At 49.7% G+C, this 27,168-nt stretch overlaps 1 protein-coding gene across 1 annotated transcript in view; it reads right to left on the bottom strand.

Moving 5' to 3' along the window:
* LOC140396853 (anthrax toxin receptor 1-like) overlaps positions 1-27,168 on the bottom strand; it is a 142,347-nt gene that overhangs the window by 98,297 nt on the left and 16,882 nt on the right. Inside the window, exons 2-6 of the mRNA XM_072485631.1 lie at positions 9,619-9,690; positions 9,341-9,412; positions 7,006-7,087; positions 6,672-6,705; positions 4,227-4,306 (exon numbers count right to left, since the gene is read on the bottom strand). Coding sequence (XP_072341732.1) covers positions 4,227-4,306; positions 6,672-6,705; positions 7,006-7,087; positions 9,341-9,412; positions 9,619-9,690 — 340 coding nt within the window. The remainder of the gene's footprint in view (positions 1-4,226; positions 4,307-6,671; positions 6,706-7,005; positions 7,088-9,340; positions 9,413-9,618; positions 9,691-27,168) is intronic.

Genomic DNA, 27,168 nt, shown 5'->3' with positions numbered 1-27,168 from the left:
TGGAGCTGCACTCATCCAGGCAAGTGGAGAGTAGTCCATCTCACTCCGGACAGGCTTTGGGGAGTCAGGAGGTGATTTACTCACTGCAGGATTCCCAGTCTCGGTGACCTTCTGCTTCAGACACACTGGTTTTGCAGCTCGTCCAGTCAAGTTTCTGATTCACCTGCACAATTGGACTTTCCTGTGGGCTGATGCCCTAAGTAGGGTAAACTCATCGTCCTCGTGTGCCAGGCTAAGCCTGATACAATTTAAGGTGTTACACAGGGCGCATATGACTGGAGCACGGCTCAGTAAATTTTTTGGAGTAGAGGATAGGTGTGCGAGATGCTCGAGAAGCCCAGCGAATCATACCCACATGTTCTGGTCATGCCCGGCACTACAGGGGTTTTGGGTGGGGGTGGCAAAGGTGCTTTCGAAGGTGGTGGGGGTCCAGGTCGAACCAAGCTGGGGGTTGGCTATATTTGGGGTTGCAGAAGAGCCGGGAGTGCAGGAGGCGAAAGAGGCTGATGTTTTGGCCTTTGCGTCCCTAGTAGCCCGGCGCAGGATATTGTTAATGTGGAAGGAAGCCAAGCCCCCGGGTGTGGAGACCTGGATAAATGACATGGCAGGGTTTATAAAGTTGGAACGGATTAAGTTCGTTCTAAGGGGGTCGGCTCAAGGGTTCACCAGGCGGTGGCAACCGTTCGTCGAATACCTCACAGAAAGATAGAGGGAATGGAAAAGAAGAAGACAGCAGCAGCAACCCGGGGGGGGGGGAGAGAGGAATCAGAAGGGAGGGATGTTATTGTATATGTATAGGTATTTGGTATATGTAATTGTATATTGGATTGTTGGATTGTATTTTTGGAGAGTATTTATCGTGGACAAGGCAGTTGCCATTTAGTTTTGTTTTTGATTTTGTTCAAATATTATTTATTTATTTGTTTAAAACTGGCCATTGTTATTTATATTGTTTTATTGATGTATAAAGGAAACACTATGTAATGTTATGTTTGGCCAAAAAATCTTGAATAAAATATATCTTAAAAAAACAATTGGACTTTCCCTCACAGAATGGTTACAGCGCAGAAGGGGTCCATTCTGCCCATTGTGTCTGCACCAGCCCTGCAAATGAGCGATTCGCCCAGTGCCCTTATCCTGCCTTCCCCCACAGCCCTGCACATTCTTCCCTTTCAACTGACAGTCAATAACCCTTTTGAATGCTTCATGGAGAATTGAACAAGCCAGTAGAGGTGTGGAGAAGGGACAACTGAAGCATCACCGATGACAATAATGAACTGAACTATGATAACAATTCCCATTTCTGTTTGTGGATATTTCCTGTACGGAATGGGCTGCATCCTTGTCTGCTGATTGACAGAATGCATTCAATGTGTGAAGCCTATTGAGACTTGGTAATTAAATGCAAATATTTTGATCAGCCTTTGGAAATATCTGACCCGGCCCAGAAGACCACAGGGCGTAGCAGCAGGAGTAGACCACTCGGCACATCGCGTCTGCTCCGCCATTCAATGAGATCATGGCTGACCTGACAATCCTCAACTCCACTTTCCACCACGGCTTCCACAGAACGTGGGAGCCATTCACCCAATTGCTCCGGGATTTGTTTGTGGCCATCAAACGAGCGGAAGAATAGCCAGGTAGCCGGGAACCAGGGGAGAGTAGCCAAAGCGTGAGAGGGAGAGACAGACCGGGAGAGGAGGGGGGGGGCGCTCAATCTAAGAGGAAGGAAAGGCGAACCACAGCGGGGGGGGGGGGCAACACCGACACCAGACCCATTCGAGGAGTGCCCTCCGGAATTGTCTCTCCGGCACAAACAGATGCCTACTTATGTGTGTAAATAATTTTGCCAAGTGTACAGAGTTGCTGCGGCTGGGCGGGTGCACTATACCCGACCAGTTACATTATTTGATTTTGTACTTCTCTCGTGTTGTCACTGTTTTTTTTTCTTTTCTCCTCTCCATTTGCGATTTGTGTGTGTCCTTCCCTTCTATATAGATATATATATCATATCCTGTGTACATAACGGCAAATATACTTTGTTCAAAAATCCAATAAAAAATATTTATTTTTAAAAAACTCCACTTTCCCAACTTATCCCCATAACCCTCGATTCCCTCACTGTCTATCTCAGCACCGAACAGGCTTAACGTCCAGCCTCTACAGCTCTCTGCGGTAAAGAATTCCACAGATTCACTCCCCTCTGAGAGAAGAGATTCCTCCGCATCTCTGTGTGAAATGGGCGACCCCTCACTCTGAGTCCTCTGGTCCTAGACTCTCCCACAAGGGGAAACAACCTCTCAGCATCGACCCTGTCAAACCCCCTGAGAATCCGATATGTCTCAATAAGGTCACCTCTCATTCCTCGAAACTCCATTCCCTTCAAAAGAAACCTCAAGATCAAGATTCAAGTCTGTACTCATTGGAGTTCAGAAGGGTGAGGGGGGATCTTATTGGAACTTACAGGATACTGTGAGGCCTGGATAGAGTGGACGTGGAGAGGATGTTTCCACTTGCCAGAACCACAATCTCAGACTAAAGGGACGACCCTTTAAAACAGAGATGAGGAGGAATTTCTTCAGCCAGGGGGTGGTGAATCTGTGGAACTCTTTGCCACAGAAGGCAGTGGGGGCCAATTACTGAGTGTCTTTAAGAAAGAGATAGATAGGTTCTTGATAAGGGGATCGGGGTCATGGAGAGAAAGCGGGAGAATGGGGATGAGAAAATATCAGCCATGATTTAATGGCGGAGCAGACTCGATGGGCCGAGTGGCCTAATTCTGCTCCTATGTCTTATGGTCTTATGGATTCTGAACTGCTCTTGGTGTCCCGACTTTGGCTTCCTGAATGAAAATTGACACGCTAGAAAATAAAAAGAAATCACCCTTTCCAAATCTTGCAGGCTATTATGGGCCAGGGTTTAGAGAACACCAAAGTGTATCGTGGAGTTCACTTCATCCACAACTTTTAATAGATTTTGGTTATGGGAGCTCAAGGGCCCACTTTAATGCAACAGAGATCTAAAGTCTTTTTAAACAAAAACAATGTTTATTCTATGAATCCAGTTAACATTTTATGACTCACAGTAAAAATCTTATCAACTACCAACACTGATACTCCCCCCAAAGATACAGTACTCTGTAGGTAACCCTTAGTAACTTTCCTAACAACATCCACAAGTCAAAGACCCTTTTTAACAAAGTCAGTAGGTTTGCATTCCTTACAGAAACAGGTATTACTTTGAAATTATCAAGTGATCTGGAGACATTCTTTAGCATGCAGAGAGAGACCAAAATAAACCTCCTTGATTTGAATGCAGCTCTCCCACTGAAAATTGAAACTAAAATTCAGAGCCAAAATCAGCTTCCAGCTCAAGCCGAAAGTAAAAAGCAGAGCCAGAGCCCACGCACTCACATCACTGCAGCCACTTGAGAAGACAAACATTTCTTAAAGAGACATTCCCATGACAAGGCCGTCAGCTCAAACAGGAGGGGTCAGCAGGACAACGTTCTCTCAGAGAGGGGGGGAGGGGAGGTTTGAGGAATGACCCGACAGGAGGGCCTCGCGATGACGCAAGGGTTCCGCAGAACGGACGGAGGGAGATATTCGCACTCGGCCGTGAGACCGAGACGTCAGGCCTTAAAGGTGACCGTCGGAAGCAATCCCGTCGGGAATCCGGGAGACACGTCCTTTACCCAGTGAGTGGTCACCCAACGGGATTTGCTGCAACGAGGCTTGTTCAGCCAAATATCATAAACGCATTGAAGGACACGCGAGGTGAACAGGAGGGCTAAAGGAAGAGACGGGTATGCGGACCGAGTTGGTCAAAGAGCTAGCGTGGCCAACCCACCGACCCGGCGCGTCTTTGGGAGGGTTGCTGACATTCAACCAGGTGGAACTAATAAAATTTAAAACGGGGAGAAAGGTGACCCCGGCAATTAATTAGCTGAGGGATATCGATCCCGGGAGAAATAGGGAATTGAGATTCAGGTCAAAGCTGCAGCAGTCTTTGCGGGAATCAAACTATTATTTTATCAGGCAAGTTTAACTCTGCAGAGTTGAAACTTTCCTTTCCCACAGCCTTGTTTTGAATATCGCGCATTGTTAATTTCTTGCTCAACGCGTTCTTTTGAGCCAGTGTTGGTTTTTAAATTCCCTCCCCTTGTCCCGGCAGTGCGGAGGGGGAAAGATCACAATCCATCATCGAATCTGGCACAAGCCGCTTACCTCTCGCTCAGCGTAGAAGAAGAGATTTTCCATCAGCTCGCCATCTGTCAGAGCAATGATGACACTGGCAGTCCGGTAACCTGCGTTGTGAAATGTACTCGGTTACTTTCGGAGCTCTTGCTCAAAACGCTCAAGCAGCAAGAGAAATAACCTTGCGCTGCTGACACTGGACCTCTAACCTCTCACTCTAACCCACTCAGCGGTGAATTTCGACAGCAGCCTTGAAAGGGCCCAAAGCGCAGGACAAGGAAACATGGAAACGTGGAAAATAGGAGCAGGAGGAGGCCCTTTGAGCCTGCCCCGCCATTCAGTATTGCTCAATGTCAGCCTCCCGCCATCTCCCCATACCCCTGGCACCTTCCGAGTCCGGAAATCTATCCAATGTCCTTCTTAAATATGTTGAGTGACTTGGCCTCCATAGCCGAAACCCTGCGGGAATGCTGGGAATAGGAGAGTTAGCATTCTGGGTTGATGGCCTCTCTTCCAAACTGGGGGAAGATGGAACAGGTCTTTTTTTTTTAAATATGTTTTATTGAAATTTTTTTCCCCAAACAACAATTTTTCCCCTCTTACAAAGCAAACGCAACAATAACAATACAGAAATTTTTAACAACACACAAGTAACAAAGCCCCTTTATCTTTGACCTAAACTAAACTAAACTAAACCCCCCCCCTCCCCCTGGGTTGCTGCTGGTCATCTGTCTTCCCTCTAACGTTCCCCTAGGTAGTCGAGAAATGGCTGCCACCGCCTGGTGGACCCTTTAGCCGATCCTCTCAGGGCAAACTTTATCTGCTCCAGTTTAATGAACCCCGCCATATCATTTACCCAGGCCTCCAGTCCTGGGGGTTTCACCTCCTTCCACATGAGTAGGATCCTGCGCCGGGCTACTAGGGACGCAAAGGCCACAACGTCGGCCTCTTTCGCCTCCTGCACTCCCGGCTCTTCCGCAACTCCAAATAGAGCTAACCCCCAGCCTGGTTTGACCCGGGCCTTCACCACCCGCGAAATCACTCCCGTCACTCCCTTCCAATACCCTTCCAGTGCCGGGCACGCCCAAAACATATGTGCGTGGTTTGCCGGGCTCCCGCCACACCTCCCACATTTGTCCTCCACTCCAAAGAACCTGCTCAATCTTGCTCCCGTTATGTGTGCTCTATGTAGCACCTTAAATTGAATCAGGCTAAGCCTGGCGCATGAGGAAGAGGAATTTACCCTGCTTAGGGCATCAGCCCACATACCCTCCTCTATCTCCTCCCCTAGTTCTTCTTCCCACTTTCCTTTTAGTTCGCCCACCGACTCCTCCCCCTCTTCCCTCATCTCTCGGTAAACCTCTGACACCTTGCCCTCTCCGACCCACACCCCTGAAAGCACCCTGTCCTGTATCCCCTGTGTCAGGAGCAATGGAAATTCCCTCACCTGTTGTCTAGTAAACGCCCTCACCTGCATATATCTCAAGAAATTTCCCCGGGGCAACTTATACTTTTCCTCCAATGCTCCCAAGCTCGCAAAAGTCCCATCTATAAATAAATCTCCCACCCTCCTAATTCCCAACTGGTACCAGCTCTGAAATCCTCCATCCATTCTTCCTGGGGCGAACCTATGGTTGTTCCTGATAGGGGACCCCACCAGGGCTCCCCGCACCCCTCTCTGTCGCCTCCACTGTCCCCAGATATTCAGTGTTGCCGCCACCACCGGGTTCGTGGTAAACATTTTAAGTGAGATCGGTAGCGGCGCCGGATGGAACAGGTCTTGAGCAAAGGAAAGCGGGGGAGGGTGGGATGAAGACTGACAGGGAAGGGTGCAGGCCTTGAACCGGGGTAGTGCTGGAGGGTGCCAGGATAGTGCCAGCCCAGGACCAGGGTAGTGCTGTGGTTGCCAGCCTGGTCTTGGGAGTGCCAGCTTGATACCAGGGTAGTGCCATGGGGACGGGGGTGGGGAGACGGGGGGGGAGGACAGGGGGCAGGCTGCTGGGGGGAGCACCTGGCGAACTCGCTGGCCCGCTGTGCACTGGGGCAGCCTTTAAGAATGTCCCCCTCCTCCCCCGGATCATTGAACGTCTGCGTTGCAGGAGGGGTGGGTGGACCAGAGACCGCCTGGCCAGCGAGAGGCCGTGGAGCTTGTGAACTTTGAGCATTCTTTTTCGCAGTCCCACATGACAGTGCGGAGGGGGCCGTCATTGCTGATGGCGGCTTCAGCACCTCTGTTCCTTCTGACATCAGCCTTTGCCGACACGGGGGCAATCCAGCCTCGGCGTTAGGTTGTGCTTGACAATTGCCCCAGTGAAATTCCTGGGGATGGTTTACTCTGCTAATGGCGCAATATAAATGCAAGTTCATCTTGTTGACTAATACACCAATTTCATCATCACTGCTTACAACAATGGACATCCCATGTGGTATGACCTGGGTATGCCATGATCACACCTGGACAGCCATTCCACTTACCGTCGGCGCTGGAGTAGTAGATCTGTTCACTGGCCTGGAAGAAAACGAAACGCAGGAATCAGAGGGGTTGACGGAGGTCAGAATCGTGAGAGAGCGGCATGTCGAGCCGTGCTGGGAACCGCTCCAACCTGGGGCTGGTCTAATCCCCAACCGCCTAGCTCAGGCCCCGACACCAGAGCCTTTCACTCAGAGGCGAAGTAGTCCATCCGCACAGACCACAGCAACCCCGCCGCCAAGCCCTTACCGCCACCCCCCCCCCCCACCTCCCCCACCCCACCTTCCCCCCACAACTATCCCAGAAAGTACAAGAGGTGAATCAGCATGCAGACTGTACCCTCTCGAAGCCTTCGTGCATGTAGGTGTCCCCTCCAGGCTGCACCATTTGAAGCTCTTCCAGCCCTTTGCGAATCTCTTCCCTTTCGGAGGAAGACAATGGGGGGAAAAGGGGGTTAGATTTCTCACAGGGAAGTAATCAATCTCATTATGCTAACAAAAACAGGTCTGCTTGCCTGCGCTCTCGCCAGGAAAAGTACTGGAAGGAAGTAGTTTCTTTGGAGAGTGGAAGTTGGCCTTTGGACAGCAGGACTGATTGGAAGAAGTGCCGTGAAATTTCATCCTTGCAAACGCTACACGTCTAGCAGGTGACCTCACCTGCCTTTTGGAAATGAACCATTCTGTCCGGCCTCCTCCTTGACGGCTAAAGTCAGGAATTCGGGAGAAACCTTGTCACCCGAAGAATGGTGCGAACGTGCAACTCACCACAGGGAGTGCTTGAAGCGATTGATATTGTGAAGGGAAGGCCGGCCAAACACATGAAGGAGGAGGGAATAGAGTCTGCACCGGCTCTTGGAAAGAGCGCCCCACTAAAGCCCACGCCTCTGCCCCCACCCTAAACCCAGTAACTCCCTCTGACCTTTTTGGACACGAAGGGCAATTTAGCGTGGCCAATCCACCTAACCTGCACCTCTTCAGACAGTGGGAGGATTCCGGAGGAAACCCACGCCGACACGGGGAGAAGGTGCAAACTCCACACAGACAGTCCACCCGAGGCCGGAATTGAACCCGGTGCTATGAGGCAGCAGTCACCCCTGCCACACACTCCCCCTCCCCTCTGTTTTTGATGATTCCAGACCAGCGTCAACCACAGTTACTTGTGACAATAAAAGTCCATTCAGACGAGTGAATGGACCGGTGCCATATTTGGGGATGGTACTGACAAGCATACCATTTAACCACATTGAGCTCCTGGTGACTCGGACATTGGAGCTGGGAAGTGGGTATAATTGGCTTTCCTGAGCAGCTGGGAGCTGCTAATCACCCCATCTAAAGGCACCATCCGCCCCCGCCTGCTTTCATTGCTGCACTCCAATCCCAGAAGGAATGTCTGCCGAACAAAACTGTTTCCCCGATCCCAACCTTCAAAAGCCAGCCTGGTGGTTTCCCAATAGTCTGGACTTCCACCAGCAACGTGCAGTCAGAGCACACGACATTCACGTTTAACCCCTCGAGCGCTGCCCGGTACATGGTGGGTCGGGATGATGTGTGTGGCAAGCATGTTCTCCTTCCACCCGCTGGGAATCGACATGGATGTGGCATGTCCCTTGTCGCGGAGGGAAGCAGCACTGGCAAGTCCGTCTGTCAGACACGGGGCGTCCCTGACTGAGGGAAAACCACACGCGTACCCAGGGAACGTGCCAGCAAGTCCAGGATACTGAAGACAGCAACAAGGTGACTCAGAAAAGCCCCCAGTGCACCGCCTTGCATTACCCCTCCTGCCCTCTCCTCACCGGCCCCCCCGTTATGAGGTTGCTGCTGCTCTTTGCAAGCTCCACTTCTTCATCTCCTGTCACCTCTCCCCTCTTGCTCTGAGGTCCTGGTGCTGGGCGGACCCGAGATGTGTTGGAATTTATTCAGAGGGCTGGCAATGAAGACCATCCCACCTGCTGTCTTCCCGAGGATCCTTCCCGGTTCCCCGAACCCCTCAGCGCTGTGCTGCCTTGAGGTTTGGCGAGCTTCTGCAGGTGCCTGGAGTCTTGGCTCCATACACACAAGGAGCCTTTGGGTGAATGCTCTTGAAAAGGTTCACCTGAATTACCGAAAGGTGTTACTCTGCTCTGCACAATGGGACCCTTAGCGGTGCAAGGCAAAAATCGACATCAAGGTAGCACAGTGGTTAGCACAGCTTTACAGCTCCAGGGTCCCAGGTTCGATTCCCGGCTTGGGTCACTGTCTGTGCGGAGTCTGCACGTCCTCCCCGTGTGTGCGTGGGTTTCCTCCCACAGTCCAGAGACGTGCAGGTTAGGTGGATTGGTCATGATCAACATGCAGGGGGTGGGGGAGTGGGTCTGAGTAAGGCGCTCTTTCGGCGGGGGGGGGCCGAATGGCCACCTTCTGCACTGTAGGGATTCTATGGATTCTTTTTGAGGAAGTGAGTTTTTGTCATGTCGGATCCACTTAGTGTAAATTAAATGGTAACCCCACTCGGGGAATCGGCCAGTCCCTTCACGGGGAAGTGGGCAAACCCTTGAATGGAAAGGGAAATTGCCGGATTATGGGGATTATAGTGGGGGAGCGGTCTTTTGAAGGGGCAGCAGAAGAACGATGGGCTCATTTCCTCCTCTTGCTCCGCCTGACTCCATGAGAACACTGACCCTGTGGACGTCACTCACCTGTCCTCTGTCAGGGTCATGAGCGTGGTGCCTCTGGTGGAGAAAACGATGAAAGACATTCTCAGCTGAGGGCTGGAAAAGAACAAAACGGCTATTCAGAATGCGTGAAAGGAAGGGATTGAAAACAGTAGCTGATGTTCGGCGAGGGGGATTTAGCGTGGCAGCCATTTCGTGTCTGCACTGGGTGCAGGGGACCATCTCTCTTTGTTGCTCAGGGGGGTCCCGAGAAAGAAACAGCCGGCTTCTCTGCGAGTGTCCTTCTTCAGAGGAAGACTTACCTGATGAACTTGTGAGCCAGGTGGTCAACGAAGAAAAAGATTTCATTCCAGTGATGTTGAACGCTCCCAGATCTGAAAGGCAAGTTCAGGTTCATCGATTAGTGTCTCAGACACATTTTTAAACAATTCCATCTCAGGTGTCACCTTAAACATTTTGGCGAAGAAATCACGCTTGATAAACCTCCTTGACCCTGTGAAGGAACAAACAAGCTACGACACCCATTGGGTTGTGCGGTCAACCAATCGGTGAACACCTGATAAAGCTCCACAGGGAAAAAACTAATTCAACTGGAAACATTGAGAGTTAGAACTCGGTTACAGATGAGAAATTGTCTGAAGGATAGAAAATCATGGACTAGTGGCCAGAAGGTTAGTGTGGTGGTGACCCAAGGGCTCAGCCTCAGACTGAAGGGATAATCCTTTAAAACAGAGATGAGGAGGAATTTCTTCAGCCAGAGGGTGGGGAATCTGTGGAACTCTTTGCCGCAGAAGGCTGTGGAGGCCAGTTCACTGAGTGTCTTTAAGACAGAGATAGATAGGTTCTTGATTAATAAGGGGATCAGGGGTTATGGGGAGAAGGCAGGAGAATGGGGATGAGAAATTATCAGCCATGATTGAATGGCGGAGCAGACTCGATGGGCCGAGTGGCCTAATTCTGCTCCTAATATCTTATGGTCTTATGGACAGCTGTCAAGTGTTACATATGGAATGTATGCACTCCACGGTGAGGAGTAAGTGCGGGAGAAACCGAAAGCGAGCTTGCAGTCTGGACATGTGCCTAGCCAATCCAGAGCAGCAATCAGTAGCTGGACAACAGTTGCAGATGCCGAACGTTGTGGTCAGCAAGTGTACAGTGCTCTGGCCAGACCCATGTGGCTTGAGTCCTGGGTCCACTCCTAGCCACTGAGGAACGTGGAAGGTGTTGAAGAGTTGGGAGGCTGTACGGGGATGACCACAACACTGATGGGTAACGTCAGCAGACCCAGTCCTGAGCACAAACTGGAAAAGAGGTATCTTTGCGAACACGAGATACAGGAACATGAAGTAACATCAGAAACGACCCCAGGGTGTATCTACCAGAGACATTGGAATCGAGGCATCCAGGAACTTTCAAACCTTTATTAACTTTCTCCAACCATGGACAGGGATAGATAATAATAATCTTTATTAGTGTCACAAGCAGGCTTATTTAACACTGCAATGAAGTTACTGTGAAAAGCCCCTCGTCGCCACATTCCGGCGCCTGTTCGGGTACACAGAGGGAGAATTCAGAATGTCCGATTCACCTAACAAGCACGTCTTTAGGGACTTGTGGGAGAAAACCGGAGCACCCGGAGTAAACCCACGCAGACACGGGGCGAACGTGCAGACTCTGCACAAACAGTGACACAAGCCGGGAATTGAACCTGGGTCCCTGGCGCTGTGAAGCGACAGTGCTAACCACTGAGCTGCCGTGCCGCCTTCCGGAAGCATCTCTCTCTCAGTTCTAGAGACACGTGATCTGACACCACTAATGAAGTGTGTGGGCTGTCAGCATCAGAGCTACTAGCCTTCAGACTACAATTAGGGCCATGGAGACATGGCGACACAGTGGTTAGCACTGCTGCCTCACAGCGCCAGGGACCGGGTTCAATTCCTGCCTCGGGTGACTGTCTGTGCGGAGTCTGCACGTTCTCCCCGTGTCTGCGTGGGTTTCCTCCGGGTGCTCCGGTTTCCTCCCAGTCCAAAGATGTGCAGGATAGGTGGATTGGCCATGCTAAATTTCCTTTAGTGTCCAAAAGGTTGGGTTACGGAGATAGGCAGGGTGCTCTTTCAGAGGATAGGTGCAGACTCGATGGATCGAATGGCCTCCTGCTGCACTGTAAATTCTATGATTCTCGGAAGACCTTTCTCCCCCCCCCCCCCCCCCTATCAGAGTCCCTTAACCTGAGACTGTGTCCATGAGGTGACTGTATCAAATGTTTTACAAGGCAGATGGGATGCCAAAGGTTAAACTGGAATTGCGTCCGAATATGAGAACAGGATTTGAAGGAAAGCCAAGACAAATATCATTGCACTCACTCCTAGAGGGGGACCTCTGAGCAGGACTGCGGAGAATTGTTCTGCAAAGATGAGTGGTCTTTCTCACTGCTGAGTGTCAGAAACATTGTCCTGGGTGTGCCATTGACATTTTTCAAAGCTGATAAATGCTTTTGGCATTGAGCGGGGAGAGGCTGCATGAGCGATAAATGCCAGTCCTAGGCTGGATTCCCAGAAATCCACGGCGCAAAATGTTTTCAAGCTACAGTGCAGAAGGAGGCCATTCAGCCCATCAATTCTGGACCAGCCCTTCCCAAGACCACCGGACCATGTTCACTTCCCCCGTCCCGCCCTGCTCTATCGCCATAACCCCGTAACCTAACCTGCTCAACCCTGCACCCGAAACTGGGTCCATTGAAAGGGCGGCACGCTAGCACAGTGGTTAGCACAGTTGCTTCACAGCTCCAAGGTCCCAGGTTCGATTCCCCGCTTGGGTGACCGTCTGTGCGGGGACTGCACGTTCTCCCCGTGTGTGCGTGGGGTTCCTCCAGGTGCTCCGGTTTCCTCCCACAGTCCAAAGACGTGCAGGTTAGGTGGATTGGCCACGCTAAATTGCCCTCCGTGTTAGATGTGGTTATTGGGTTTCGGGGTTAGGGTGGTGTGGGCTTAGATAGGGTGATCTTTCCTTGGGCCTGTGCAGACTCGATGGGCCAAATGGCCTCCTTCTGCACTGAAAGTTCTATGACAGGGACATTGATCAAGTGAACTGCTTTGTCCTGGATGGTGTCACACTTCTTGAGCAAGCCAAGCCACAGGTGTCTAATCAAACACCAACCACATGAATCTGGACAGCGGGGGATGTTTCCAATGACTTCTTAAAGGGGCGGAGTGAGGTCGGGAGGCAGCAGGGCCGAAGGAGAGAATTCTACAAGTCAGGTTACAGTTCGCTGAAGACGCAGTCATCAATGGTGAAGTGGTTGGGCTCGCGGCTGGCCAGGATTATACCAGACCTGTACAAGGCAGGAGTGATGCTTCCCTCTCCTAACCGGGGGAGGGAGGGTAATAGATGGTCCAGATTCAGGAGCTGGGCCATTCATCAGAAACTCTCCCCTTGCCTCTCACAGACATCCCGTGCCTGGTTCAATGATGGGACCAGATCGGGGGCTGAGTGACTTTGGCAGCGCTCAAGATGAACAAGCTGTAAGATTATTGGTGAGCACGTCAATACCGACTGTTGATTCGACATCAATCGGCCGGGTTAATTTGATGCCCTTATTATTATGAATAAGACACGCCTCGGTAATCTCCCACATTGTCAGGCAGGTGCCAATGCCACGCTCGAACATTTCAGCTGGGTCTGCAGCGACACATGGAACACAAGATCGTCAGCTTCCTTGTATCCACAGCCATTTCCTAATGACACGTGGAGCTATGATTGGAGGGGCCTGGGAAGATGCCACATCGGACCAACGCTCTGCCCTTCTGGCTGAACAAACCACAAATTATTTCACCTTCTGCACCCACACGCAAGCTTCCACCATGGTTGATCGTGGAGAACTTCATTTTCCTGCTGTGTGTTACCTGCTTATCCACCGCCATTCGCAACTGGACGTGACTGGCCTTGAGAGATTAGATCTGATGTGTTAGCTGTGGGTTTGACTAGCTCCGCCTGTGGCCTATTGCCTTTGGTGTGCCGTATGCAAGTGACCCTGTGTTGTGCCATCTCTCGGTTCACTCTGAGGATAATCTGGTGCTGTGCCTAACCCACTCGATACAGCTCGTGGTGATCCAGGGGTAAGGAACGTGCTGGACCAGGAGGTTAAATATTGCCACGGCGCACGTTTCTGCTTCTGTTCGCCCTCAGCACAAGATGGAGCCCCAACTCAGGGCTTGCCGATGTGGCCGAACGTGTGTCAGGCACCATGGTGGAGAAGGTCCTGGTATTTCTGTCAGACTATAGCTGAGTCACTTTTATCAAGGTTTCCATGGACTGATATGTCTGTCATAGCAAAGTTAGCAAAGATCAGGCCAAATAAATGAACCCATCATGTTGCTTCCATTAGGAAAACAAAGATAGTTTTCAGGGATTTATATTTATATTGGTAAACATTAGAAATCAGGTATAGTTTTAAGTGGATTTAATTTAATGTTTCTGTGCTAGGAAAGGTGAAATTAGATCTATACTGGACAAAGGTGTATGTAGGTGTGGGGTTGGTTTAGTTCCAAATATAGTGCTTAGAGAGGGCTACAGAGGAGTACATAGAAGTAGCAGTTGTTGCATATTGGATTGGATTTGTTTGCTGTCACGTGTCCCGAGGTACAGTGAAAAGTATTTTTCTGCGAGCAGCTCAACAGATCATTAAGTACATGGGAAGAAAAGGAAATAAAAGAAAATACATAGCAACAAACGGTCTTTTTAAGGGTGAAGAGCTTTTCAGTTTTGCTTTTAGCTGGATAAGGGCTGGTTTAACACAGGGCTAAATCGCTGGCTTTGAAAGCAGACCAAGGCAGGCCAGCAGCACAGTTCAATTCCCGTACCAGCCTCCCCGAACAGGCGCCGGAATGTGGCGACTAGGGGCTTTTCACAGTAACTTCATTTGAAGCCTACTTGTGACAATGAGCGATTTTCATTTTCATATATTGCAGTTGGGAACAGGACACCGGACAGAGGACATCCCTCAACTCTACCAGGAGAAGCTGGACAGGACAAGGGAGTTGCAAAGATGCATGCTTCCAAAGTGCAGGTTACAGTCCAGATAACCAGGAATTGGGACAGAAAGAATTTGTCACGGTGAGTGGAATTGAACAGAGACCAAGGTATTGTTCAAAAGGTATTGTTCAGAAGGTATTATTCAGAAGGGACGGCACGGTGGCACAGTGGTTAGCACTGCTGCCTCACAGCACCAGGGACCCGGGTTCAATTCCGGCCTCGGGTGACTGTCCGTGCGGAGTCTGCACGTTCTCCCCGTGTGTGCGTGGGTTTCCACCGGGTGCTCCAGTTTCCTCCCACAGTCCAAAGATGCGCAGGTTAGGTGGATTGGCCACGCTAAATTGCCCCTTAGTGTCCATAAGGTTAGGTGGGGTTACGGGGTTAGGGTTGGGCCGTGGGCCTAGGTAGGGTGCTCTTTCGAAGGGCTGGGTGCAGATTCAATGGGCCGAATGGCCCTCATCTGCACTGTAAATTCTATGATTCTGTGAAGAAAGAATAAACAAAGTGTTCTGAGTTAAGGAGATAATTGCAGCAACCAGATTTAAAGGGGGACAGCAGGCTTCAGAGGTGAATGAAATGTTTGATTCCATTTCAGTAAAATCTGGAAATCAAGAGTTAAAGTAATTGTGAACAGTTTGTACAGCAGCCAGGACAGAGAAATCCTAAAGGGGGTTGGTGTAAAACCTGGACTGGATTCACTGTTAAATGTGGAGTAGTCTCTGCGAGTCATTTATGCATCCTGGTCTAGATTTCGGAATGCAAACCACTAATGGAAAGCATTATTGTGAGAGAAGATTTTAAAATATGTGTTTTTTTATTAATAAATTTAGAGTACTCAATTCAGGGGCTGTTTAGCACAGGGCTAAATCGCTGGCTTTGAAAGCAGACCAAGGCAGGCCAGCAGCACGGTTCAATTCCCGTACCAACCTCCCCGAACAGGCGACGGAATGTGGCGACTAGGGGCTTTTCACAGGTACTTCATTTGAAGCCTACTTGTGACAATAAGCGATTTTCATTTCATTTCAATGAAGAAGCAATTTAGCGTGGCCAATCCACCTACCCTGCACATCTTTGTGTTGTGGGGGCGAAACCCACGCAAACACGGGGAGAATGTGCAAACTCCACACGGACAGTGACCCAGAGCCAGGATCGAACCTGGGACCTCGGCACCCTGAGGCAGCAGTGCTAACCACTATGCCACCGTGCTGCCACTTAAAATGTGTTTTTGGGAGGGAGTGGAATTTGGAAACTCTCATGTGACAATCATCTGGGGAAAATCAGAGGAAAAATTCACAGACATTGACTGGAGAGTTTATTTGACCACAGCCAGTGTGTTTAAAGGGACTTAAAATCTATGTATAATTAAGTTAAGGGGGGAGTATTATATCAGAATCCAATGTTTTCATGTTTAGTAAATCTATTTTTCTTGTTGTTGAAACTAATTGACTCTTCCTCCAGGTTCTAAAAAAAAAATTAACCGTCCAATTGGCCAATTGTGGGATCTTCCCACCCAGTTGTAACACTGACTGGGATGGGGACACGAGCTGATGGAAGTCCAGTTTGGAGACCTATCCTTCTGGACTTGACCAGCTTTTGCCTGTGCTGGGACTCCTGAGCCTCCCTCGAGTCATGGCTAAACAAGACATCTCTTCCAGAGGACATCGTGTTCCCCTCAAAGCCCTCTCCAAATGCTGTTCAACTTCATGCCGAGATGGTAGGCAATTTGCTCGATCCTTTTTGAGATTTCACGAGGCCTCTGCCACTGAAGAACGTCACGAGCAAACAGCAGCATTTTGGAAATGACTGGAGGATGGGCTGTGGTCTGCATTTACATCTGGTGACCCCAATACGGTCATGCCAGCTCTTGAGCCTGGACTGCTGTGTCACGGATATTGAATGGGGATATGCCCACCCCAGTTGGGATGATGTTTGGCTTTGATGGAACCGGAAGATTCTGCTGGTGGGAAGGGCAAGGGCGACATGAGTCGCAAAAAGTTGGTTTTCAGGTGCAACAGGTGATTAAGAAGACAAATGGAATTTTGTCCTTCATTGCTAGAGGGATGGAGTTTAAGACTAGAGAGGTTCTGCTGCAATTGTATAAGGTGTTAGTGAGGCCACACCTGGAGTATTGTGTTCAGTTTTGGTCTCCTTACTTGAGAAAGGACGTACTGGCACTGGAGGGTGTGTAGAGGAGATTCACTAGATTAAGCCCAGAGCTGAAGGGGTTGGATTACGAGGAGAGGTTGAGTAGACTGGGACTGTATTCGTTGGAATTTAGAAGGATGAGGGGGGATCTTATAGAAACATATAAGATTATGAAGGGAATAGATAGGATAGATGTGGGCAGGTTGTTTCCATTGGCGGGTGAAAGCAGAACTAGGGGGCATAGCCTCAAAATAAGGGGAAGTAGATTTAGGACTGAGTTTAGGAGGAACTTCTTCACCCAAAGGGTTGTGAATCTATGGAATTCCTTGCCCAGTGAAGCAGTAGAGGCTCCTTCATTAAATGTTTTTAAGATAAAGATAGATAGTTTTTTGAAGAATAAAGGGATTAGGGGTTATGGTGTTTGGGCCGGAAAGTGGAGCTGAGTCCACAAAAGATCAGCCATGATCTCATTGAATGGTGGAGCAGGCTCGAGGGGCCAGATGGCCTACTCCTGCTCCTAGTTCTTATGGAAGCATGGATATCACCTCAGCTTTTTCTGTGCCACTGGGTCAACTTTCTGGAATTCTCAAACGGACAGCTTTCGAGGTGCTTCGTCAATGTCAAAGCCGGCAGGAATTCTAAAGGAAGGCCCAAACCTTCGCCACGCATGCGACAGTGTGTTGTCAGGGAGTCCCAGTTGTCGTGGCAACAGGAAAACAAGCAGGTTATTCTCTGCAGCTGTGGACGGTGATGGAAGAGGAACTTTCTTTCCATCTGCAGCTGACCAGGAATCTCCCTCACTCCTCCAGCCAGCCGTTGGCAAGTGCTGGAAGGATTCACCGTCTGAGAGGCAACCTGTCTGGCCTCGTCATGAACACACTATTGTTGGTCGTCATGCCTGAGACTGGGGTCCAAACCCAGAACTTTGACACAAGGAGGTGTCCCACTGCATCATAAGTCCTCGCAGCTCAAGGTGTGTCGGGATGGGCAATATATGCCACCTTGCCACCCAGTTTCTCACCTTATTCCGGAACAAAGCTGGACAAGTACTGAAATGAAAGATTAATCTTGCTCAATGGGCTTATCAGAAAGATAAGCGATCCAAAGCTATTCAACAAACCAAGTAATTTCAGAACTTTCTCAAATCAGAGGAACATTTGAGGAACAGTTTCATGTCCTGAAAGTTTTCAACCCCAAGAAACTTGACAAAGGAATGAGGTCAACTCTGTTTGAAGCCCATGAGCTGAGCAAATTGCTTGTTTCATTCCTGATTGAGTTGTTCAGAGAGTATTTAAGACACAAGATATGATTGGGTCACGTTGTGCAATGGTTAAGTTGGAGGCAGGATTATGCTGAGGTAGAATTGAACAAAACTGGATCATTCTCAGTTCAGCTTGTCCTGTGAGAAGGTTGTGAGGTGGGCCAGTCTGGAAGTTGTTTTGGGCTCAAGGGTGTGTTGTATTCGAGAGCAAAGTTGCTCTGAGATGGGAATGCAGCTGTGCTCTGCCCTCCCAAGGTGTTGGAGAGTTTGGGGCAAATTGAAAGGGTTGGAAGAGGCTTTTAATCCAATACGAACTTCAAAGTGTCCTGAGGTACTAAGTGGACAAGTGTAGTCACGGGGATGAAGTATGTGGAAGAAAACATGAGTTGCAAGTACTCGGAGTAAAAACAGTTTTAAGAGTGGAATAGGATGGGGTTGAAAACATTTTGAAGCAATTGTGAATGGGTCCCTCCGAATGAAGCTTGGCCTGTTCATATCACATTGAGCAAAGATGACAAGTCCTGTCCAATGCATCCATAGAGCAGGAGGAATCTGTTATGGCTCTAAGTTAATTCTACTTTTTCATGAAGAATATAGCCAGGTAATTGAGGTGGGAAAACTAAAATTAATTTTTGGGAGTTAATTGACACAATCTGATCTTGGTGCAATTTGAAAGTAGCTGGCTGCTTTTCATGCAAGTGGGTGGATTTGGGAGTTAAACAACAACTTGAGCTCAATTCTCTGAAATTCAAACAACTGCTGTCTTGCAAAATGTCTTTGCCTGCACAGCTGCACCGAATAGTCTTGTGATCTAAGCATCATCAGCTGGTTCTATTGGGAAGTGAATAATTTAGCTGACAGCATTTGAGATCATTAAAGTGGTTCTATTGACATGCAATCTGACTACAAATTGATTATAAAAGCAGGGCGGTCATGTTGGAGTTGTATAGAACTTTGATGAGGCCACAGCCGGAGTACTGTGTGCAGTTCTGGTTGCAGCATTATAGGAAGGATGTGGAAGCATTGGAAAGGGTGCAGAGGAGATTTACCAGAATGTTGCCTGGGATGGAGGGAAGATCTTATGAGGGAAGGCTGAGGGACTTGAGGCTGTTTTCGTTAGCGAGAAGAAGGTTAAGAGGTGACTTATTTGCAGCATTTAAATGATCAGAGGATTGGATAGGGGGCACAGTGAGAGCCTTTTTCCTCAGATGGTGATGTCTAGCACGAGGGGACATACCTTTAAATTGAAGGGAGATAGATATAGGACAGATGTCAGAGGTAGATTCTTTACTCGGAGAGTAGTAAGGGTGTGGAATGCCCTGCCTGCAACAGTAGTGGACTCGCCAACACTAAGGGTATTCAAATGGTCATTGGATAGACATATGGACGATAAGGGAATAGTATAGATGGGCTTTAGAGTGGTTTCACAGGTCGGCGCAACATCGAGGGCCGAAGGGCCTGTACTGCGCTGTTATGTTCTAAAGTGAGGGGTGGGAGGTTCAGGGGGGATTGAGGAAAAGCCTCCTCCCTTCTCCCCCCCCCCCCCCCCCCCCCCCCCGGGTGGTGACGGTCTGGAATGGACTGCCTGGGAGGGTGGTAGAGGCAGGATGCCTCGCATCCTTTAAAAGAATTACTTGGATGAGCACTTGGCAAGTCTATGGGCAAAGTGCTGGCAAGTGGGATTAGATGGGCAGGTCCGTGTGGGTGCAGACTCGCTGGGCTGAAGGGACTCTTCTGCACTATTATTCTGTGACTGAACACAAAGCAAACAACATAGCTGGTGCTGTGTTTATCAGACCATGTGACTGCTGCACCCCAGCACTGCCTGTCATCATAAGCTTTTTTCCCCCAATTGCCGATCTAATTACATTCTTCATTGCTAAAATAAGTAGAATCTCACGACTGGAGTGTAACAGTTGGCTGTGCTCATTGCAAAATGTGATAACTTAAAAGCTGCATTTGTTCAATTGAGTTGGGTTTGCTGGAATCGGATGTGTTAAAAGTTCAGGGTGCCCTCTCCCAAGATGCCGCCCAACCAATATTACTGACAATTACATTTAAAGCAAGTGAACGTGTCCCAGGCAGGGTGACATCAAGATCTTTTCTTCAAAATGAGCGATTGATTGACAACCAGGGCAAGTCCAGGATGTGCTGGCCTTGGAAAGGGTCCAGAGGAGGTTCACAAGAATGATGCCTGGAATGAAGAGCTTGTCGTATGAGGAACGGTTGAGGACTCTGGGTCTGTACTCGTTGGAAGTTTAGAAGGATGAGGGGGGGATCTTATTGAAAATTACAGGATACTGTGAGGCCTGGATAGAGTGGATGTGGAGAGGATGTTTCCACTTGTAGGAAAAACTAGAACCAGAGGACACCATCTCAGTCTAAAGAGACGAAAGTTTAAAACCGAGATGAGGAGGAATTTCTTCAGCCAGAGGGTGGAGAATCTGTGGAACTCTTTGCCGCAGAAGGCTGTGGAGGCCAGTTCACTGAGTGTCTTTAAGACCAAGATAGATATGTTCTTTATTAATAAGGGGATCAGGGGTTATGGGAAGAAGGCAGGAGAATGGGGATGAGAATATATCAGCCATGATTTAATGGCGGAGCAGACTCGATGGGCCGAGTGGCCCAAGGTCTTATGAGACCTTTTCAGTGAGGCCTGCATACACTCTCAAACTAACATCCGCTCAATTCTGTAGGAGCGTCACATTGAAGTAGTTCAGCCTGGAGCTGTTGCACAAGTTAATGCCAATTATCAGGCTGGTGTTAGCTCTTTTTTTCCCCCACGTTTTTCAACTCCGTCAATTCCTCATTTGTCTTTTTGCCTTGTTGAAAGGGAATGATCTTCATGTCCTGAGAACAATCTCCCGTTTCTTCATTGACAAGGAGCAGGAGTGATCGTGAGGGCTGTGGAGGAGCCGGCAAAGTATTTGACTGGAGTTTCCATTGAAACCCAGCTGCGTGTGGTGCTGTCAATGGGGGCCTTGTTCAACAACAATATGGCCATACTCTTCCACCCTGGGCATCTTGTCCTCTTCCGTTTCCAAGGATGCTGGCAAACAGTGCCATTGTTTCATTGCAGAGCAGCAGAAGGCTGGGCCCATCAAAACACAAGTGGGTCTGTCTGAGGATTCCCTCTCTGTGCACACTAATCAAAGAGCCTGCAGGCTTGGGGCGTTACTGCTACGAGTTCCACCAAAACAAAGCAAGTACTGAAGGGAGCTGCAAAGCAGCAAGATTTATCCCACCCCTAAAAGCAATGTGAAGTGTGAAGGCCACACTCTGCAACTTTCACACACTTCTCGTGGCACAGGCCACCACAACGCATGACTAGCCCCCAATTACATCCCTTCAAACACACCTCCCTCCGCCTCGAGGTGGGCGAGGCGCGAATGTTTCCATGCTTGGGAAACGTTACACAGCACCCAGCGGCCAATAGTGTAACCGAGAGTGAGGGTGCAGGGAAACATTCACAAGTTCACTAAAGGTTGTGATTGATTGCTTGACTAATCCGTGCTTCCCTCCGTCATTTTGCTCCTGCAGCTAAGGAGTTAGCTTGACAAAGTAAGTGTGCTGTCTGAACTTGCCAACGAACCCACGGTGACCTTCTCACTCAGTCTTTTTGCACTGGACCATTTGCTGTCCTGGTCTTCCATTCTGTGCACCTGCAGCGGTCATTGTCCTGGTCCATGTTTTGTCCCAACACCCCGACTTGATGCCTGACTGGCGGTGGGTGCCACATTTACTCAAGGTCTTCCACGAGTTTCTTCAGGCTGCAGTCCTGACTGTTTCTTGACCTCTATTCTTTGGTCATTTGGACAGATGTTGACCAATAATGTTCACCTACTTTGTGATCCCAAAGATCTTTGCCCTGCATCCAAACTTCGAACAAGCTGAAAGTCCATGGCCTTTTTTGTTTGCATCAACAGAGGAAGACCAAGGTATGCCCGTGGTTAGAAAAACGTTGAATAGATAGATCAGGTAAATCCAGAACTGAGTAACATTAGACGGTACAGGGGCAGTAGCAGTAAAGCAGACCGCTTCTCCAGCCTGCTGCATCATTCATAGACCATAGCTGACCCTTAGCTGTCCTGTCCATTTCCCAGGCCCCTTGATATCCTTGCTTCTATAAACTGTTGATTCCGTCGTGAACGGGTTCGACAGCCCAACATCCTCTTGGGTAGGGATTTCTAAAGATTCGCAGCCCTCTCCAGAAAATAGATTTCTCCTCATCTGCCACCGAAATGGCCGACCCCTTAACCTGGGACCATGTCCACTAGTGCCCCTCCCACCCAGGCTTTGATCTCTTCCAGACCCTTCCATTAGGCAGAAGGTACAGAAGTCTGAAGACCCGCACATCCAGACATAGGAACAGCTTCTTCCCCACAGCTACCAGACTCCTCAACGACTCCCCCTCGGACTGATCTGTTCCCTGTCAGAACACTGTGCACCACGCCCTATGCTGCTCTCCAATCACTATTTGTTTATCTACCATTTGTCAATGTACTCTTGTGAATTATTTTTTTATTCGTCTACTTTGTACGTCCCCCTCGGCCGCAGAAAAATACTTTTCGCTGTACTTCGGTACATGTGACAATAAATACCAATCAATCCAATCTGGACTCTGCAATCGAGGGAGAAAAAGCCGCCCAGCATCAAGTCCATGAAAGATTTTAAATGATTTCAAGTCGATTATGTACCGATTTTAAAAAGAGTGAAGCGGTGATATAGTTGTGTTGTCACTGGACCAGGCGACCAGGGTAATGTCCTGTGGACCCAGGTCCCACACACCACACATCTGGAAATGAAAGCCTAATGACGACCATGAAACCATGGTCGATTTGTTGTGTAAACCCATCTGGTTCACTAATGTCCCTTCGGAAGGGAAATCTGCCGACCTTACCCGGTCTGGCCTACCCGTGATTCCAGGCCCACAGCAATGTGGTTGACTGTTAACTGCCCCTCTCTCTGATCCGGCCGAGTCAGACGCTTGAGTTCATGGGCAATTTGGGACGGGCATCAAATGCTGGCCCAGCCCAGCGACGCCCGCATCCCACCAGGAATGAAAGAAGAGGAGTTCTATTAGACAGACCGAGAGAATGAACTGAATTGGAATGATGAGCAAAGATACAGCGGCAGACACTGGAAATGTGGAACAGAAGCAGAAAGTGCTGGAAATAATTAAACGGGGAAGCCTCTCTTGGGGAAAAATTGATGTGGAACATGAACTTACAGTATGATGCGTCAACAAAACGGGGAGAAGGAATAAAGAAAGAGCCTCCGAAACATTCATCTGAAGCTCGCCGGCATTTTTTTTAGATATGAATTTCTAGGATCCGGGCGTGGTTGGCTAGGTCAGTGTTTATTGGCCGTTAAAGCAATCCGCTGTTCAGCAGGGCACACGCAATTCCCAGGCCATCCATTTCCTTGGCATCTGTGCAGGAGAAAAATCGGCCGCATGCTTGAGGGTCTGTTGTTCGGGGAGGGAGGCCGGTGCCCAGCGAACCCAAAGCTCAGCTACAAGGGCACTGCCAAAGGAGGCACGCAAGTCCCCCAACATCTGGGAAACTATGGCGACCGCAGCTGTGGGCGGGAATCCGCCAGCACTGCCACTAAACCTGGTTTTGGAAGCTCCGGAGCGAGGGCCGGGCCGACAAACAAGGTGTTGGCAAACAGGGAGAGCTTCATGTGTGACCGTTGGTGACAGGCGTTGCTTTTCCAGATGGAACCATCCGACCTTCCCATCACTCCAAGGCTGCACCCCATCTCTGGTGTGACGGATCAACGCGACCAGGGCAAGGATTTCCAAACCCTCACTAAAGCTCCCAATGTTTCAATTAATTTCCTGAATGAGAGATGAAAAAGAATCCGTACTGATCGGGCACCCCCTGATGCTTCTAGAATTGGTGATGAACTGCACTCCACAGCTCACTCAGTCGGTTTCTCGTTTGAATCATGGAATCCCTACAGCGCAGGGGGAGGTAATTCGGCCCATCGAGCCCTGCGCTGACCCGACAACCCAGGCCGACAACCCCCACTAACCTTCGGACTAACAATCCACCTAACCTGCACATCCTTGTGACTGTGGGGGGGAAAACCCACGCAGACACGGGGAGAATGTGCAAACTCCACACAGACAGTCGCCCGAGGTTAGAATTGAACCCGGGTCCCTGGCGCTGTGAGGCAGCAGTGCTAACCACTTGGAATGACTGAAGCAGCCAGTTGCAACCTGAAGTCCTTGGGATGCCCAAGCAGCCCCCCTCTGATTCACTCCCACTTCCTTTTTCATATGAGGCAGCATCTCGTGTCCAACACTCCCGCATCCTCTCTCTCGCATCCCAGCCAGTGTCAGTAAATGAGGAGCACAGCCTCTTGCTGACCCGGCAGGCAGGTGACCTGCCGTCACCGAATTTCCCATCATTTTAGTGTCACCAACCAATGGTCTTGGGGGGGAAACAGGAGATTTGGGTCATTGCAGTTTTCCTTCACTGCCACGGAGGTGAGCAGCCTCGGGGAGGTTTAAACTGAGTCTTCACTGTTGCCAGGCAGAGGACACCCAATAGGCGTACAGACCTACCACTTAATTCCAAATAGAGATGGGGAACAGTGCTTTGAGTGTCCTGCCCAGATGCACTGTTTGCATTCGGGAAGGATGTCCTCCTACAGCCTCCCCTCCACACCATTATCCAGCCTGTGTGAAAACTGATCTGAAGTAACCTTTGAAGGGCCAGATGCACTCGCTGTCTGTCAAGTGGGTTCTGACTTTCTGATGTGGATTGTGGTCGGTAAACGACTGGAATGGTGTGACGGGTCGCAAAGTACTGGATTTCTGAAATTCCCTTTGAATGAAAGCGTTAAACGAGGAAATGGGTTCCATCTGAGTATTCCTGCTTGCCGACACTACCTAGAAACCTGGTGGAATTAGCCAATCCCCCAACTTAACCTGTTCATCGGAGTTCTAATGTAAGGTCACTTTCTCTCCACTCTCTCCCCTCTCTGTCTCTCTCCTCTTCGCTCTCCTCCTATCTCTCTCTCTCTCTCTCTCCCTGTCTCTTTCTCCTCTTCTCTCTTTCCTCTTCTCTCTCCCCCCTCTTCCTCCATCACTCTATCTCTCTCTCTACCTCCTCTCTCTCTCTCCACCTCCTCTCTCTCTCACTCTCGCTCCTCTTTTTCTCTCTCTCTCTCTCTCTCTCTCTCTCTCCTTCTCTCTCTCTCTCTCTCTCTCTCCTTCCCCTCTCTCTCTCTCTCTCTCTCTCTCCTGGTCACTTGTCTTTTGAATTCTCCCTCCTGTTCCGGCTATGACCTGTCCCACACTGTCCCAATGAGTAAGCTCAGGGAATCCCAGTCCACCTTTGTGAGCCTTGCAGAATCCCATTCTGCAAACCGCCAGTGCTGTCCTGGGTTTGGCTGTTGCCATTTACACCCCCTCACACCCCCCTCACCCCCACCCCCCACACTCCCTCCCCCAGATCCACCTTCTGTTTATAAAGAGCACAATGATGCACGATCAATTGGGCAAAGACGAGAGTTGGGTACAACTGAGGCTTCTTTACTCTAAGATGTGTGGCCTCCCACAGCAGCTGGCGAAATGGCTGCCGCACGGAGGACAAACATATGTATACTCCGCCTACTGGGCGGAGCCAGCAGGCAGGGACTACCGCTGTACCTGTAGTACAGGGTCTTACCGTACATCTCCTAATATAAGTACAACAGTGACGATCACTACCGCAGATGCTGGAAATGTGAAATAACAACAGAAAAGGCTGGGAAATCTCAACGTCTGACCGTGTCTGTGGAGAGAGAGAAAACCGTAGCATCTCCAGTCCGCATGACCCCTCCTTTTCTCCTCTCTTTCTTTGCCCTATTACCACCACCTTTCGGCAATTTAATCACTGCCCCACCCCCACCGTATCCTGTCGCAGTCCTTCTCTTCCCCCCACCCCCCCGCAACCCCCACCCCGCGCTCTTCCTTGCCAATGCAACCTGCTTGAAACCTGTTCCGCCTCCCACTTTCCAACGTTCCAACGTCCCACTGGCCGGCCCATCCATAGGTAACTCTGACTCCACCAGGAACAACGGCCTGAAGCCTTCTGCAGATCGAGCAGCTCTAATTCAGTGTCAAATGGACGGAATGCCACTAGCAACGAATGTATGAAGCATGTGCATTGTGAGCTAACCTTCCAACGGTCAAGTTGCGATAATCGTCCCGAGAGCTGCCTTTCCCGTTGTCCGTCGTCTTCTCCCACGCCAAGAAGCCATTCCTCCAAGTCACAAATCTATAAAAGCCATCCCTACTTCCAGCAAGTCGGATCAGAGTTGAGTGGCCGAGGACTCCAGTCGCTGTGTCTGTTTTCGGAGCTGATTCCTTGCTCTGCTGTCCATGTCAAGCTGATCTGATTCCAGTGTGGACACTTTTTTAAAACATTTTATTTTGAAAAAAGTCCGGTTCAGGGGAGCATTTTCCTCTTCCCGTCTTCTCCCACCGACCGAGTGGCAACTCCTCCTGAGAAGGAGTATGCATTTCTTTCCAAAGTAATTGCCTTTTGCAAGTGCCCTGCACTGTGTCGGTTTGTAGCAACGCACCCCACTGCCAACGAATGACTTTGCAAGTGTAGCCTCTGTGTAATGGAGGTGCACACAGCAAGATCCCACAACAGGAACAAGATAAAAGTCCAGTTAAGTGGTGTTGTTTTCGGGATAACTATTGGCTGGGCCCCCGGTGGAACTCGCCCTGTGATCGTATAGTCCACATGAGAGTCCACTTGAACATCGCAACTGAACAAGGTACCTCTGACAGTGCGGCACCCCCGCCCCCCATACAACCTGGAACTTGCGCCAGTGAAGATCTCACTCCCCAGCCAGTCAGCCAGCCGATGCTGGGTCACCGCTCCGAGAAAGGGAAGATGGCAACATCAAGGAGAAAAGGCTGGAAAATCTCAGCAGGTCTGGTAGCATCTGTCGGGAGAAGGGCTCCCGTTTCGAGTCCAGATGACCCTCTGTCAAAGCTGATAAGAAAGCTTTCATGAAGATGGCAGCATCAGTTTTGAATGCAGCTTATTGTTCTTCCGTAGGTGGCAACACTCCTGCAGACGGCCAACGAATCCAGGAGCAACGCTGACCTGACCAGCAAAAACGTTCCTTTTTCAGAAAACAAATGTATACCATGAACAGAACTGCATCGACCGAGTGCAGGAACCTTGCCAATTTGTCTGGATTACAGCACAGCCAACAAGTGGCTTGTCTCGGGGTTCCATCATAGCTGAATTCCCAGTGTGGGACCTAAAGTCAAAACCTGATGGCTATGGCTCAACCCCCCCCCGGTTCCAGCTTCAGATCAGCCTATTCACACATTTTCCTTCTGGAAGAACACATATGTTAGTCATCCTCGACTATGCAGCTTTGAATAAACCACACACCC

This window comes from Scyliorhinus torazame, chromosome 20, assembly GCF_047496885.1.
Source record: "Scyliorhinus torazame isolate Kashiwa2021f chromosome 20, sScyTor2.1, whole genome shotgun sequence".
In the NCBI taxonomy this organism is placed as follows: Eukaryota; Metazoa; Chordata; class Chondrichthyes; order Carcharhiniformes; family Scyliorhinidae; genus Scyliorhinus; species Scyliorhinus torazame.
Note: the sequence above shows the minus strand (reverse complement) of the source record. Positions and strands in the feature narration are given on the sequence as shown.